Source organism: Alosa sapidissima, chromosome 7 (genome assembly GCF_018492685.1).
Source record: "Alosa sapidissima isolate fAloSap1 chromosome 7, fAloSap1.pri, whole genome shotgun sequence".
NCBI lineage: Eukaryota > Metazoa > Chordata > Actinopteri > Clupeiformes > Clupeidae > Alosa > Alosa sapidissima.
In genome coordinates this window covers 1,182,381-1,197,493 of record NC_055963.1, presented here as the reverse complement: position 1 = coordinate 1,197,493, position 15,113 = coordinate 1,182,381, and the positions used below count along the sequence as shown (strand labels likewise).

Sequence of the window (15,113 nt, the reverse complement as noted above, 5' to 3'; positions counted from 1 at the left end):
CCAGCGTCTCCTCCTCCTCCTCCTCCCTACCCCAGCGTCTCCTCCTCCTCCTCCCTACCCCAGCATCTCCTCCTCCCTACCCCAGCGTCTCCTCCTCCTCCTCCTCCCTACCCCAGCGTCTCCTCCTCCTCCCTACCCCAGCGTCTCCTCCTCCTCCTCCTCCCTACCCCAGCGTCTCCTCCTCCTCCCTACCCCAGCGTCTCCTCCTCCTCCCTACCCCAGCGTCTCCTCCCTACCACAGCGTCTCCTCCTCCTCCCTACCCCAGCGTCTCCTCCTCCCTACCCCAGCGTCTCCTCCTCCCTACCCCAGCGTCTCCTCCTCCTCCTCCCTACCCCAGCGTCTCCTCCTCCCTACCCCAGCGTCTCCTCCTCCCTACCCCAGCGTCTCCTCCTCCTCCTCCCTACCCCAGCGTCTCCTCCTCCTCCTCCCTACCCCAGCGTCTCCTCCTCCTCCTCCCTACCCCAGCGTCTCCTCCTCCTCCCTACCCCAGCGTCTCCTCCTCCTCCCTACCCCAGCGTCTCCTCCGGCTTGTTCTCAGCGCTGCTCCTCAGCTCCTTCAGCTCCTCCATGGCCCCGGCCTCCTCCTCGTCCTCCTGCTGCCGGCTCTGCTGCGCCTCCTGTGCCAGCCACTTGTAGTTGAAGTAGTTCATGATGAAGAGGAAGATCCCTGGGACCAGCATCATGACCCCGCAGGCGTAGTACATGTACTTATAATCATGGAACAGGTCCACCAGGGCACCTTTGGCCAGAGACAGAGACAGAGACAGAGAGTCAGAGTTACAGAGTCACAGAGACAGAGAGTCAGAGTTACAGAGAGCCTTTAGGCATCAACAGATTGAAATGAAAATTGTATTTTAGCTGCATCAACTGTAGTGGAGGCAAAGGGCATTTAACAGGGCACGCGCTACCTGCCACTGCTACCCTGGTGTGTCTAAGGTGTACTGCTGCCATATCTCAGGAGTCTTTAGCAGCCTGAGGGCAGTGACCTCTAACTGGTCCAACACAGACCTGCGTTACATCCACAGACCTGCGTTATGTCCACTCACCAGAGATGGGGGGGCCCAGGAGAACGGGGGCGCACTCGATGATGGTGGCCAGTCCAACCGCACTGGAGAAGCGCTGCGCTCCGACTAGGTCCATCAGCACCTCAAAGAGCAGAGCGCACAGCATGCCGAACGCCACCCCGAAGAAGACGGCGTACACCACCAGCCCTCCGTACCCGCTGGCCAGAGGGCACAGCACGTGGCACAGCCCGTTATACGCCACGGAGAAGCTGAAGAAGTACTGGATGCGCGGCCGGACCCACCTGGTGTTGGCCACCAGGCCCGTGATGGGGCGGGCGAACATGTCCACCAGCGCAAAAATGGACAGCAGGAGGGCGGCCGAGTACTCGTCCACCTGCATGTGCTTAGCGTACGGCGCCAGGAACACCACGGGCGCGAAGAAGCCGAAGAACAAGACCACGTTGCCCACCAGGTAGATGAGGTAGCCCCTGTGCTTGAACAGCGAGAGGTCGATGAACTGGTTGACCCTGCCTGCGCACCCTCTCTTGTTCGCTGGGCTTCTGGCGTCCGGGCTCTGCTCTTTATCGCCTGGGGCCCCGTTGGCCGACGCGGCTGGACTCGCTCGCGGCTTGACCTCGATGGGTCTCATCAGGGCGCCGGCCACACAGCAGTTCATGACGAAGCCGCCCAGGATCAGGAAGCTCCCTCTCCAGCCGAAGCTGTCGAACAGGAACTGGTTGAGAGGAGCGAGAGTGGACAGGAACACTGGACTTCCTGCCATGGCCAAGCCGTTCGCCATGGGCCTCTTGACCTGGAAGTACTTCCCAATGATGGTGAGGGCAGGCTGCAGGTTAAACGAGAGGCCAAAACCTGGACATGATAGAGACGTAGTTAGTGTTCATATGGCATGGCTGGTGTGTGTGTGTGTGTATATCGTAACTCCCCCTATTTCCACCGGTCCCGTATTTCCACCGTCTTGCGTGTATGTGTCACTTAATATCCATTTCTATACAAACCAAGACAGCGGACTCCTATAGAAACGCAACCACCCACAACATAGGTGTATCTAAATTAGCTATGTACCAAAAATGACATTTTACCGTGACTCGAGGAGCTGTAAACAGTGTTGTAAGGCTGCGTGTACACAACCGCTTGGAGCTCCAGTGGAATTTTAATTTCACAACGAGAATTCTCGGTCTAACCGTCCATGTGCCGTTGAAACGGTGTAAATAGGCGACCCATCAGGCCAGCACTATAACTCAGAGCGTGGTAAACAAAATCGGATATTTCAGGCAGTAAATGCTCCCGTTAAGAACCAAACCAGATTTTGTTCAAATCTACACAACTATGGCTACTGAAAAATGTAAGGTTCATTTAGTAAAAGTTATTTTGAAGTGTTAAAAAACATCGTTGTTTTAGAATTTCTGAACAAAAGTGGTGATAATTGGGGGTGTTACGATACTGTATGTATGTATACATGTTTACATATAGTAGAGTTATGTTCAGATCTTCACCCTAATCACCCATCTTCATAGTGCTGTCTGACTGGACTGAGGTGTGAGATCAGGTATCAGCTCCCCTCAAGCCCCATTAGAGCAGCACATTACCTTCTTATTATATAGAGCAGCGCATTACCTTCTTATTACATATTAGAGCAGCACATTACCTTCTTATTATATAGAGCAGCACATTACCTTCTTATTACATATTAGAGCAGCACATTACCTTTACCTTCTTATTACATATTAGAGCAACACATTACCTTCTTATTATATAGAGCAGCACATTACCTTCTTATTACATATTAGAGCAGCACATTACCTTCTTATTATATAGAGCAGCACATTACCTTCTTATTACATATTAGAGCAGCACATTACCTTCTTATTACATATTAGAGCAGCACATTACCTTCTTATTACATATCAGAGCAGCACATTACCTTCTTATTACATATTAGAGCAGCACATTACCTTCTTATTATATATTAGAGCAGCACATTACCTTCTTATTACATATTAGAGCAGCACATTACCTTCTTATTATATAGAGCAGCACATTACCTTCCTATTACATATTAGAGCAGCACATTACCTTCTTATTACATATTAGAGCAGCACATTACCTTCTTATTACATATTAGAGCAGCACATTCTTATTACATATAGAATTACATTAAGTGTAAATTCCCTTTTCGGCAGAAAGGTACATTTATGACATTTTAACCTGATTCTGTCATGTAATCAGCACACACATGTGCACAGCTACAAAAAGTAACAATGAGAGTCCTGACAAAAACTCAATTATGTTAATTGACCTTGCACAAGGTTTTATGCACAAAATGCTTTCCAGAAAATATTAGACGAAAACAAGCTTGAATTTCTATATATATATATACACACACACACACACACACACACCCGGCACACACACACATACACACACACACACACACACACAGGCCACGACACACACACACACTCACAGGCCATGGCACACACACACACACACACACAGGCCACGGCACACACACACACACACAGGCCACGACACACACACACACAGGCCACGGAATACACACACACACACACACACAGGCCACGACACACACACACACTCACAGGCCATGGCACACACACACACACACACACACACACACACAGGCCACGGCACACACACACACACACACACACACAGGCCACGGCACACACACACACACACACAGGCCACGGCACACACACACACACACACACACAGGCCACGACGGCACACACACACACACAGGCCACGACACACACTCACAGGCCATGGCACACACACACACACACACACAGAGGCCACGGAACACACACACACACAGGCCACGGCACACACACACACACAGGCCACGGCACACACACACACACACAGGCCACGGCACACACACACACACAGGCCACGGCAGGCACACACACACACACACACACACACAGGCCATGGCCTTGGGCTCCCCCTCCAAGCACACAGGGAGAGAGAAGGGGGAGGCACTGGGGACACTGACCCTGTCAGGGAGGGAAGAACATTCCTCACGTGTCTCTCAAATGTGTTGCCCACTCTACAAACCACACACAGCAACACCACACACAACACACAGACCACTCTACAAACCACACACAACAACACAGACAACACCACCACACACAACACCACTCTACAAACTACACACACACCACCACACACAACACCACCACACACAGCAACACCACACACAGCAACACCACCACACAACACCATCACACACAACACCACCACACACAAATAGTTCCATAGAACCCAACTGTTGTATGATTTACTTCACATTATGCGGGACGTGCAGTAGTACCTCCGATGATTCCAACGCAGATGTACAAATGCATAATAGTAGTTCCGAACGAGGAGGCCACCATTCCGGCTCCAACCATGACCCCTCCGATCATGACCACGGGACGACTGCCGTACCGGTTCACCAGGACGCTGCTCACCGGCCCTGCAGGGGATGCACACAGCGCATGGACACGCTCATACCGACACAGCGCATGGACACGCTCATACCGGCCAAACCGGTCAGTCTGACCACTACAACAATCCCAAGTTCTTATTCTTTGTTTGAGCACAGACATGGTAGCCGAATTTCAGTGTGTTTGAACAGGAGCGCACAGAAAGTATAAAAGTTACAGAGGGGAGAGCCCACTCTGCATCTGTCTTGCAACAGTCACTCCAAATGATCCGTATGTCCCTTAATATCCAGCCCAAGGCAAGAGAGAACTTGTTTTATTTCAAACCTTTGCACATAAACAAAGTTGTAGACACAGAGATAGAGAGAGAGAGAGAGAGAGAGAGTTTGCCTTTTACCTCCTGCATACATGGCAGCCAGCATGATGGACGAGACCCATGCGATCTCACTGTAGGTGGCTGAAAAGTACTCCTGGATCTCTTTGTAGTAGATGGTCAGAGACTTGGGGAAGGCGTAGGAAAAGCCGATCGATATGAAGGAGCCGAAGACCACTGCCCAACCCCAGCCTCCGTCTGGCGGAGTATAGTCCAGGTTTGTGGGTGCAGAAGGGGGCATGGTGAATCCCCTAGATAGGGGAGACGGAAATCAAATCAACAGTTTGAACCGTTTCAATAGGCCTATTTTATCAGCCTATGTAAAACTGTACTGGCACATAGGCTGAATCACACACACTGAATAATCTGCTTCCAAGACAAAACTGAAATACCTCCAGCTCTGCTTTACCGACCTCGACATTTTTGAAAGCATGATAACATATAAACATCCTTTTAGAAGTACTGTATGTATTTGTCAGTTAACTTTTGAAAGCATGATTACATAAAAACATTCTTTTCAGTTGCAGTTTCCTTTTAAGTTTGCAGTTCCAGTTAAGTTTGTCAGTTAACTTTTATTTTAAAATGGTGCTGTTGGGTGGGGGGGGCGGACACTTACCTCTTTGTACGCAGACAGGTTTAGAGAGGCTCACCTAGAAGCACGATCGTCCAAATGATCAGTCAGGTGTCACGTGAGTGCAGTCCTGCACTCAGATCTGACCAATGAGTTGTTTGGGGTTGCTCGAATCGACCTGTTTTCAACTATCTCCAAAGTAGTCTATGAATGGTTGAATCGGAATGAGGGTTCATAAAAGCCCAATTTGATCTCTTTTGAATAGCCATAGCCTACCTACTCTTGCGAATGTGTTACTGTGAATATTTACTGTAATTGTTTCATTGAAAATATGTCACATTCTCACATTTTAAATCACATATCAGGTGTGGTGCGTACGGAGAAGTCTACAGAACTTTATGCGCCCTTAGGCTCGGTTTGATCTTGACCTTAAGATTTGAAGCTTGATTTGACCACTAATCACAAGATAAAAGGTGTGTGGTCATTAATGGACAAAGATGAAGACGAAGAAGATGAAGTATATGACCATGAGAAAGGTAGTCTAAAAATATGGCAGTTTCCTCGTTTGCCAAAAATTCGTTCGTTTCCTTATCCTAGCTAAATGTGTGTATTCTTTGACAAACATACGGGCATTTGTGGGCGGCAACAGGTTGGCTACGCGTGTTGGAGCAGGTGCAAACTTGCATCGCCTTTGAGATCACATTCATTGATTGGGTTGCCAACCGCCACAACCCTAAAGATCACATAAATAATCTGGCTCAAGAGTTATAAAAGTATTTTGGTCGTGCGTATTTGTATAATAAAAGGACAGTTTTAAAACTCGATGTGTTCACTTCTGGCACCTTGATGGCACTAGCCTATTTGACGTCTAACACAGGCTATCGGAGGTGCGTAATGTTGAGACTCCTAGATTTGCTTTAACGTTAATCACTCCTCTGACATAATTACCATTGTCTATCCAAAATAGCCTAAGATGGCTGTTTCGAAGTTGCAGCCTACTGATGGTCAAATCGACCACAACTCGTCAGTCAATCTAATAACTTTCAGTCCACAAAGCTTCAACTTACGTTTAGCCCGCTATAGAACGTGGCTGGAGGGCAGAATGTAATCGGATGACCTTAAACCTAGCGATAAAGCAGTGCATATCAACTATCCATGGTGAATTTTATGCGTGTATTCCTACAAGTGTAACCTACTGAAGTGAAGTGAGTTGCATCAGTGAACCAGAGACTCCTACTGAAGTGAGTTGCATCAGTGAACCTCACCTCATCACTAGACTTGCCGCACGGTCGTTAGGTGGCAGTAGTCGCCTTTAGCAATACATCGGCAAAGTACAAACCACAGAAGAGAAGGTCAAAGATGTCCTCGAAGCTGTAGTTTACAGACAGAAAACTCGCTGTTATCTAAGGCGTTGTGTAATTTGGAATTTTCACTGTTATTAAACTGACTTTAAGGGACTGTATAAGGCAAGTACAGTCCACTCAAAGCTAAGGTGTAGCCTGCGTGTGCGTGTCGACATGATTTGAATTTCCTTGACGTTTGAAAGGGGAGACCACAGTTTGCATACAAACAAACATGTTCGCAAAAGCTGTAATACTACTGCCTGTCAGAAGTTATCTCAGGACAGCAAATATTGTCTCCGTGAGGCGTTTGTATTGCACTCACCTGAAATCTTCAAGCGTAAGGGTAAGCAAGCAACTCTCATATTTTCTATTGCACCTCTAAATGCGTCATTGTTTTTATTTTTCATTGTTCAATCATTAGATAGTTTCAATTAGAGGCTTTCAGGCTAAATTATTTGAACTATCCTAGGTATTGTATGATGGGGAGTGCCCGGTATGCGTGAAAGAGATACATTTTCTGCAGTTCCTGCAGAAGAATCGACCAAACAAAGTAGATTTTGTGGATATATCTCTTCAAGATTACGATGGAGCCCACTATGGTGGGATCAGCTACGACAAGGCAATGGAGGAAATGCATGTGATCGATGAAAATGATCAGGTATGAGACCTTGTAACCTGTCTAAACTAGGCTACACATACTGACTGCACTAACACGTTAGCTACAATCACGTGCCAACTTAGGAAGTTTAGTTTAGAAATGCGCCAAACTGCCCATACAGAAAAATAATATATTCACATATATGCAGCTTGAACATATTCCAGTATAAGCACATCTATGTTAAATAAATATATTTACATCTATGTGAAATACATATATTTCCATGTATGTATCAATATATTTCAAAATATAAGTAAATATTCAATATTGGCCACTTTCTTATATTTTATGCATATAATTATATATATTTAAATATATGGCAGTAAGAAGCATGATCACATGACCCTTGATGAAGATTCTGATCACATGATCTATATATTTCAGACATATATTTCTCTAATATAGTTCATATTCTACTATGGTTTGATATTTTCCGCATTGATCATTAAATATTTCACTATTGTGTTTACTTAAAATGAACCATAGTATCAGTATAAAGAGGAAGAAACACACCACTTCTGTTATCTTTTATTCTATTTTATTGAAAATCTTTGTTTTTGTTATGGAACCTCAGTTCTGTCACTTTGGCATTTATTGCCTGGCCCAGCAATCTGGAGTGAGTGTCTGGCCTGGGAACTGCTTCAGGGTGGCCTCTGAATAAGACAGAACATATACAAATAGAACATGCAAAATATTAGTGACACAAATACAGATGCTAAAGTGCAGAAACACTGTTGTGTTATCACGATAATTGGAGATAAATACAAAGTGAGTTGGAGAGAAAGACATACAAATAAAATAAACTCACCAATTATCGTCTTAGTCCTCTCAGGGTCCAGGCATTCCCTCTAAGTGCCTCCTAAAAAATAGCACAATCAATTAGGACCTCCAAATAGTTACAGTTTACTAACACAGAAAAGATCTATGATGGTGAGGCGAAAATGGGAAGCAGTCGACACAGACAGCCTAACACTTTTAAATATATCACAACTAATATATCATATACACAGAAGAGAGAAGCACACAGATACACACTGAAAGGAAAAGTTAGTTTCATCCTCAAATTTTTACTAAACTTGTACAACCAAGAAGCTGCTATTTCATTAAAGTTAAACGTGTACATTTTATTGTAAAAGTTCACATCTGTATGGAATTACTCTACAAACCTTGTTGAATAAAAGCCTTCAGACTCACAACCTCCTCTTGGAGAGCCATTATCGCCACCTCTTCTGTAGGTGGTTGTCAGTTCTTGGTTATCTCCCACAGCTCACACTCATAGAGAGCTCTACCAGCCTTCTCTGAAACCTGCAAGTGAACAGAATATACAGCATGAATGAGAGTGGCGTTGGTAAAGGGTATACTCGCGTAATATGTAATGTCCTGGGATATTCCCACTCATGAAGTGTCTCCCATCTGAGACTGCTATCTGAGACTGTAGGGAAGCTGTACCAACCATCATAGAAAGATATGGTTGGAAAGGTATATTTTCAGTTTACTTTGTGTCACCAGAAGCTTGAAGCTAATTTCTTGTCATTCAAAAGATCAAAACTACTCAAACAAATGTATAAATTCTCAGAAACAAAAGGTTATGTTCTGCATTCGAAAAAAGACCTTTAACAAAAAAGTAAAAAAAAAAAAGTAAACATTAATTTTTGATTACCTTTGGTCTATGTAATGATGAAGCATCAACATTTGTCAGTGAAGCATACTATGGGTTGGGCTTGGGTCGTCTTGGTCTCAGGTCTTCTGGTCCATCCTCCGGTGTCCTTGATGTAGCTGCCTCTCTAAAATGTAAAAAAAAGGGGTGTCAGTGCTCAAATGCACTACATGACCATACATGGTCCTTTTCAATACAATTCAACTTCTACATTTCCATAATTTAGCATGGGTGTGAATGGTTTTGCAAGAATGTCAGTGCACAAAGCATGACAAAGTAGTTTGATAGTGCACAAAAACAAAACGCATTACTTGCAATACCATTTCCATGAAATTAAGCACAGTACTTGTGTCTTCAATTTCTACACGTCCACTCTAATACTCTCCAGCACATAAGGTTACCACATTACATCCTATCTAAAAAAAAAAAAAGCTAATGTTAGCTCTAAGTGTTGTCCATGATGCAACAATAGCAGCTAGCTAGCTAAACCACAGTGCATAGAATGTCTACACCTTAGGCTAGTAATGTTAACCGTTACATTTTCTGTCTTGCATGACAAATCATAAGTTAGCTTCTATACAGTATGCCTATCAATCTACATGCCAGAGGCAAATATACTACCAAATATGGCCGGGAGACAGGTCAAATTGGTATTTCACTCTGTCATTACAAGTCGTTTTCATTAATTGTCCAAACGTTTCTCAGTGAATTTATTTTTCAAACCCCTTTCAGGTGTTAAAAAATAAAGCTGGCTAATTTATGCTAACGTTAATGTTAGCATACAGAAAGTAGCAAAGGTTAGCTTCCAGCTTCCACCAATAATACCATTTTTAATTCGGACATTACCTTCTGCAAATGTTATATGGAAGCAATTTAGCATACAATGAAGATCTACTTACCAGCAATTTTGACCACCATGGCCTCGAAAACTGGCCAACTACCTCTTGGCTGCCTTCTTCCCCTCCACCACATAGTTTCTAGCAAGATGTTGATCGCATAACGTTACAGAGCCGTTGAAAAAGTCTTCCTCATTAACGTTTACTAATGCAGTCAGTCGGCAAAATGCTGGTTTTGCCCTCATACTCCCCGCCAATCCACTTAACTAGAGCAAACGTTTTACATTTGGACTAGTAGTAGCTGTTAGTTATGCTTATGTAATGAAAAAGCTGCAAACAAACATTTTAACCGTTATTCCAACGACCTTAGAGTACGTTGGTAGTGACGTATTTTGAAGTTGAAGGTAGCCTTTTTTGTAAACCCCACCCATCACTGCCTGTGTGCAAATAAGTTAATTGAATATATTCACCATATATGTTCATGTAAGATATCCACATATATGTTACATTGCTGGGTCCCACATATACTTGCATATATACATTCTTGTACTATATATGTATTAAATATATTGTAGCCATCTATTTAAATATAAACTGGATGTAGCTGCATATATGTGAATATATTTTTTCCCTTGATTTTTCTGTATGGGTGTATATTGGTGGTAATTGTGAATAGAGGGATTTGTGAGGAACATATTGTAACAAACTGCAAAGTTGTCTCAGAATGGTTTTTATTGAACCAACACACTTAATCACAGGAACACCATTACACAGGTAACACAAGGGAGGTCAATCAAACAAGCACGATACACAAACAGGGTAGTCACATACAATACACAGGGTAAACACATGAGGTACAACATAAAGAAAGACTACACAAGCTAACACATAAACGACCAGGGGCGCCTTAATACCACCTGAGGCCCCTGGGCTATATGTTTTTAAGCCCCCCCCCCAACCGCAAAAATTAATTATGATTAAATGATACCCGGCCCGTGATCTGACCCGCCTATTTAACGTGCGCTTTTGGTTAATATAGCCTATAACATGCAGTGTAGCCTATCATTATTGAGCCTATGTAAAACCTTTACATAAACAGGAACAGAAAGCCCTCCTTAATCACGTTAGCCTACCCCTGACATCGCTTATCAAAAAGGCAAGCCTACTGCACGAAAACAAGCGTTGAACTCTTACAACACTGGTTGGTTAAGTTAAAAGATGCGTTAGGCTACACATATGGACGTTTCAAGCTTTTCAAAAGTGCATGTGTTTGTCGTGTCGGGGTGTTCCCCAGGAGGTTTTTTGAAATTCTGTCCACTTAACACACCATTTTAACGCAGCTTGGGAGGGACATAAATACTTTTAGCCTACAGAACAAGCAGCTGGCTCATGTGACGTGAACATTGGCTACCTTATGCATTATCACTATACTACCCTACATGGAGACATATCTCACGTTAACAATGGAGAAAATAACATAGGCTATTATTTGTGCGAATGGGTTAGCACAAACTTAGCTTTTGGTGAAGGGAGATGCTGATAACTAATTCATTTCTTTGCGCAACAGCCCATGTTCTGCGTTCACTCCAGTGAGACAAGTGAAATTTGCCAGGCTATTTGCTACGATATTTACCTGCTATGCCTTCTGTTTTCATGGACAGTTACAGGAATCCACGTCATTCGTTTATCGTTGCTTCAATCCAACCCACGTTATCTCCAGAGTTTGTAAGTTTGTCATTCAGTTTCAGCCTCTCCTCTAGCTCCTCTACACACCCGTTGGGATTTATTAAGTTTTGTTACATTTTGTTACACTTTAGAAGAGAAGACAAAGGGGGCCTCTGCATGGATGTCATTGTAGAGCAGTGCGATGTGCTCAATTAGGCTAGCTCCAGAGTAGGCTAATGACTGACGCCGCGAATACGGACACAGCCGTTTATTATTATTGATTATCATTATTATTATTAGGAGGCCCCTCATTGGTCGAGGCCCCTGGGCTGAAGCCCAGGTAAGCCCCTGCATTAAGGCGCCAGTATACATGACAAGGAAAACGCAATTACTCGCACTAAAACCAACATCAACATTACACACAAATACACTGCACAGCACTATGGGAGCACACATTCATAACCAGCTAGGCTCAGTTCACTACAATATTTAGTAATTTTCTTTTTGAAGAAATTATTCCCCTGGACTGTGCGCTAGAATATTGTGATGCGCGGGCACGCCCCTGTTGTGTTTTGAAGATGTACATGCCATCCAAACGTGCAGTTGTGACATCACTTGGTTGTGAAACATGGCATCTGTTAACGTGACTTCTTCTGTTCAGATACTGTATGATGTTCACAGAAATATTCTCTTTATATATTGTAGCCTACAGTTGTAGGCTATAGTAGGGTAGCCTACTAATAGTATGTCATAAAATACTATGATTCCTATAATGTCTGTTGTATTCCTATAAAAAACAGGACTACTTTAATATTTTCTTCCAAAATACAATACGATTCCTTTAGTTCTTTTTTTGTTGTTTTGGTCTGGCTTGATGTCTGTGTTGGCACACTGCACCGCAAGAGGGTTGTGGTTGGGGTTGTATAGTATATATAAGTATATACTTTTTTGATCCCGTGAGGGAAATTTGGTCTCTGCATTTAACCCAATCGGTGAATTAGTGAAACACATTCAGCACACAGTGAACACACAGTGAGGTGAAGCACACACTAATCCCGGCGCAGTGAGCTGCCTGCTTCAAGGGCGGCGCTCGGGGAGCAGTGAGGGGTTAGGTGCCTTGCTCAAGGGCACTTCAGCCGCGGCCCACTGGTCGGGGCTCGAACCGGCAACCCTCCGGTTACAGGTCCGAAGTGCTAACCAGTAGGCCACGGCTGCCCCACAACACCACTCCTACAACACCAACTGAGCATAAATCTCGACCAGTAGGGTTTTTAGACACTGCTGTATAAGAAATTCCAGAGTGCTAACCAGTGGGCCACGGCGTTGTGGAGTGTCCATTAAGACATTGAAAACAAATGCAACTGAGTGGACGTGAAGGAGGAAACTTATAAAACATGTTCACCTTTCACATTCACTGTTCACATTTTTTTTTTCTAAAATGCCGCTTTTAAAATTGTATACAAAAATATGGTAATATTTCTGGTGAAGTTTCTTATTAGATATATAGATACTTTATTGATCCCCAAGGGGAAATTCAAGATTAAATTGAATAAAGATTCAATATTAAATTGAACTTATGCACGGAAGGCTCTAAGCCAGCTCATTCATATCCGCTGGAGCCAGGTGTGTTGCTATTGTTAATGTAATAACTGATTAAAAAAAATAGTGCAGATTAATCGATTCCGTATAACCTTTGACCCCGAGCTGTTCTAGTCAGTAACCATTAGACTGTAAAATGAAGGAGAGAGAACAAAATGTGCTGCCTACATGTAGATCATTGATTGGAGCATTTACTTTTAAAAAACAGCCTGATGTTGATAAAAATAAAGTGTTGATTAAAATAAAGTTCTCTGCAATATCTGCAGCAAGGAATTTGCATATCACCGGAGTTTGTCAACTCTAAAGTCGCACATCAATGCAAAGAAATAGTGTTGACATTAAGGGGAGTGTTCATTTATTTTCATTGTGTCCCCTTAGGTTATATCTGTGGCCTGAAATGCCTTGTATGTGAAAAAAAAAACTTCTTTCCAAAGCACTTTTGAATTTATTTCCTCAGCATATTAGGTCATATAGATTATTATGGCCATTATTTGAACAGTGAAAATAATAATAAAATAGTTTTTGAACTTTATTGTCACTAATGCTGATTATTTAATGATTCATTTGAATTTAAATATTTAAAATACTTTCACAGCAAAAATTATATATGCGATTAATTTAGATTAATTAATCACAAAGTATGTAATTAATTTGATTACATTTTTTAATTGATTGACCGCCCTAGTTAAAATCTTTATTATTGGGCAAACAAGATATTCAGTATCGGAGTGAAGATGTAAGGAGCAGATTATAACAGAAGATGCCGTTACAACACAGCTGACGCTCCACCGGACATAAATGAGCTGTCTGACGAGCATCCCGTGCACAATAATAATCAGTAATCTCACTGCTGGCCTGAGTGTGTGTGTGGTTGGTTATATAGCATTCCGTGCACAATAATAATCAGTAATCTCACTGCTGGCCTGAGTGTGTGTGTGGTTGGTTATATAGCCTTCCGTGCACAATAGTTGGTTGGTTATTTGTGTAGCCTACGTGAAATTTCCCCTAATGCTCATCCCAGTAAAGTACCATTGCCTCTGCGATCTGAAAATATCTACTCTAAAATGTTATCTTTTGTATGTCTTTGTCCAATGCCACTTGACATCAATAAACATTACATTGACATTAAATTCAACATTCTATAGTAAAGTCATATGGCTGTAATAAAAACAAGTAGAATTAACAGAATTACAATAATAACCATAAACATATAAACCACGACTCTGTAAACATAAACCACGACTCTGTAAAGTAAAAGAATTAGTTAGAAGCATAAACATATAAACAATATAAACCACGACTCTGTATTGACTATACTGTAGAATAGTCTACTATTGAAATGCATGTTCTCAGACTAGTCTACTATTGACTATGCTATAGACTAGTCTACTATTGAAATGCATGTTCTCATGTTCTCAGACTAGTCTACTACTGAAAAGCATGTTCTCAGACTAGTCTACTATTGCAATGCATGGTCTCAGACTAGTCTACTATTGCAATGCATCTTCTCAGACTAGTCTACTATAGACTAGTCTACTGTTGAAAAGAATGTTCTCAGGTGATGAGGTGTCCAGTTGGGTCCTGAATGATGCTCTGTGTGTCCAGGTCCACGTAGGCGTGCCGGCCTTCAGTGTGATGTACACCGCTGTGGGGCTGGGCTGGGTGGGGCGCCTTATATCAAGGCCTTACATCCGGCCCCTGATGGACAAAGCCTACGCCGTCTTCGCCAAAAACCGCCTCCGCTGGACCGGCCGGGAGGAGTGCACTACGGGACGCTGCGTGAAGAAGAACAATTGAGGGAGAAAAGAATGCGATGCCGAGGAAGAGGAAGTCCAATCGGTTATTTTGGGGTGTGAAGAGAGGCCTCCGTCTGAACTGGGCTTTGCCACATGTGCCAGAGCCTAAACAGCTCAAGACCAATTTGTTTTGCCAT

The 15,113-nt window shown here is 43.3% G+C and overlaps 2 protein-coding genes and 1 long non-coding RNA gene across 3 annotated transcripts; 1 reads left to right on the top strand and 2 right to left on the bottom strand.

Moving 5' to 3' along the window:
• Positions 1 to 475: 475 nt before the first annotated feature.
• slc16a7 (solute carrier family 16 member 7) lies at positions 476 to 5,708 on the bottom strand. Its single transcript, XM_042099496.1, has 5 exons — positions 5,468 to 5,708; positions 4,876 to 5,102; positions 4,367 to 4,510; positions 1,048 to 1,875; positions 476 to 740 (listed from the first exon to the last, which is right to left on the bottom strand). Exons 2-5 carry the CDS (start codon positions 5,090 to 5,092, stop codon positions 508 to 510), a joined length of 1,422 nt encoding a protein of 473 aa, XP_041955430.1. The 5' UTR covers positions 5,093 to 5,102; positions 5,468 to 5,708; the 3' UTR covers positions 476 to 507.
• A 268-nt stretch (positions 5,709 to 5,976) lies between these two features.
• LOC121714237 (uncharacterized protein At5g50100, chloroplastic-like) lies at positions 5,977 to 15,107 on the top strand. Its single transcript, XM_042099518.1, has 3 exons — positions 5,977 to 7,108; positions 7,235 to 7,423; positions 14,786 to 15,107. The coding sequence occupies exons 1-3, from the start codon at positions 6,998 to 7,000 to the stop codon at positions 14,975 to 14,977; spliced, it is 492 nt and encodes a 163-aa protein (XP_041955452.1). The 5' UTR covers positions 5,977 to 6,997; the 3' UTR covers positions 14,978 to 15,107.
• Positions 7,952 to 10,496, bottom strand: LOC121714246. Its single transcript, XR_006033053.1, has 5 exons — positions 9,980 to 10,496; positions 9,084 to 9,207; positions 8,590 to 8,728; positions 8,232 to 8,282; positions 7,952 to 8,076 (listed from the first exon to the last, which is right to left on the bottom strand). It is a non-coding gene; the product is annotated as an uncharacterized LOC121714246 (long non-coding RNA).
• Positions 15,108 to 15,113: the final 6 nt, after the last annotated feature.

Excerpts from the sequence above, each read along its gene's own strand:
- slc16a7 (XM_042099496.1), bottom strand. The coding sequence starts at position 5,092 with ATGCCCCCTTCTGCACCCACAAACCTGGACTATACTCCGCCAGACGGA. Across the intron at positions 4,511-4,875 it reads GGCTGCCATGTATGCAGGAG|GGCCGGTGAGCAGCGTCCTG; the intron begins GTAAAAGGCAAA and ends CATCCCCTGCAG. Across the intron at positions 741-1,047 it reads CCTGGGCCCCCCCATCTCTG|GTGCCCTGGTGGACCTGTTC; the intron begins GTGAGTGGACAT and ends CTCTGGCCAAAG.
- LOC121714237 (XM_042099518.1), top strand. The coding sequence starts at position 6,998 with ATGTTCGCAAAAGCTGTAATACTACTGCCTGTCAGAAGTTATCTCAGG. Across the intron at positions 7,109-7,234 it reads TGAAATCTTCAAGCGTAAGG|GTATTGTATGATGGGGAGTG; the intron begins GTAAGCAAGCAA and ends GAACTATCCTAG. Across the intron at positions 7,424-14,785 it reads TGATCGATGAAAATGATCAG|GTCCACGTAGGCGTGCCGGC; the intron begins GTATGAGACCTT and ends CTGTGTGTCCAG.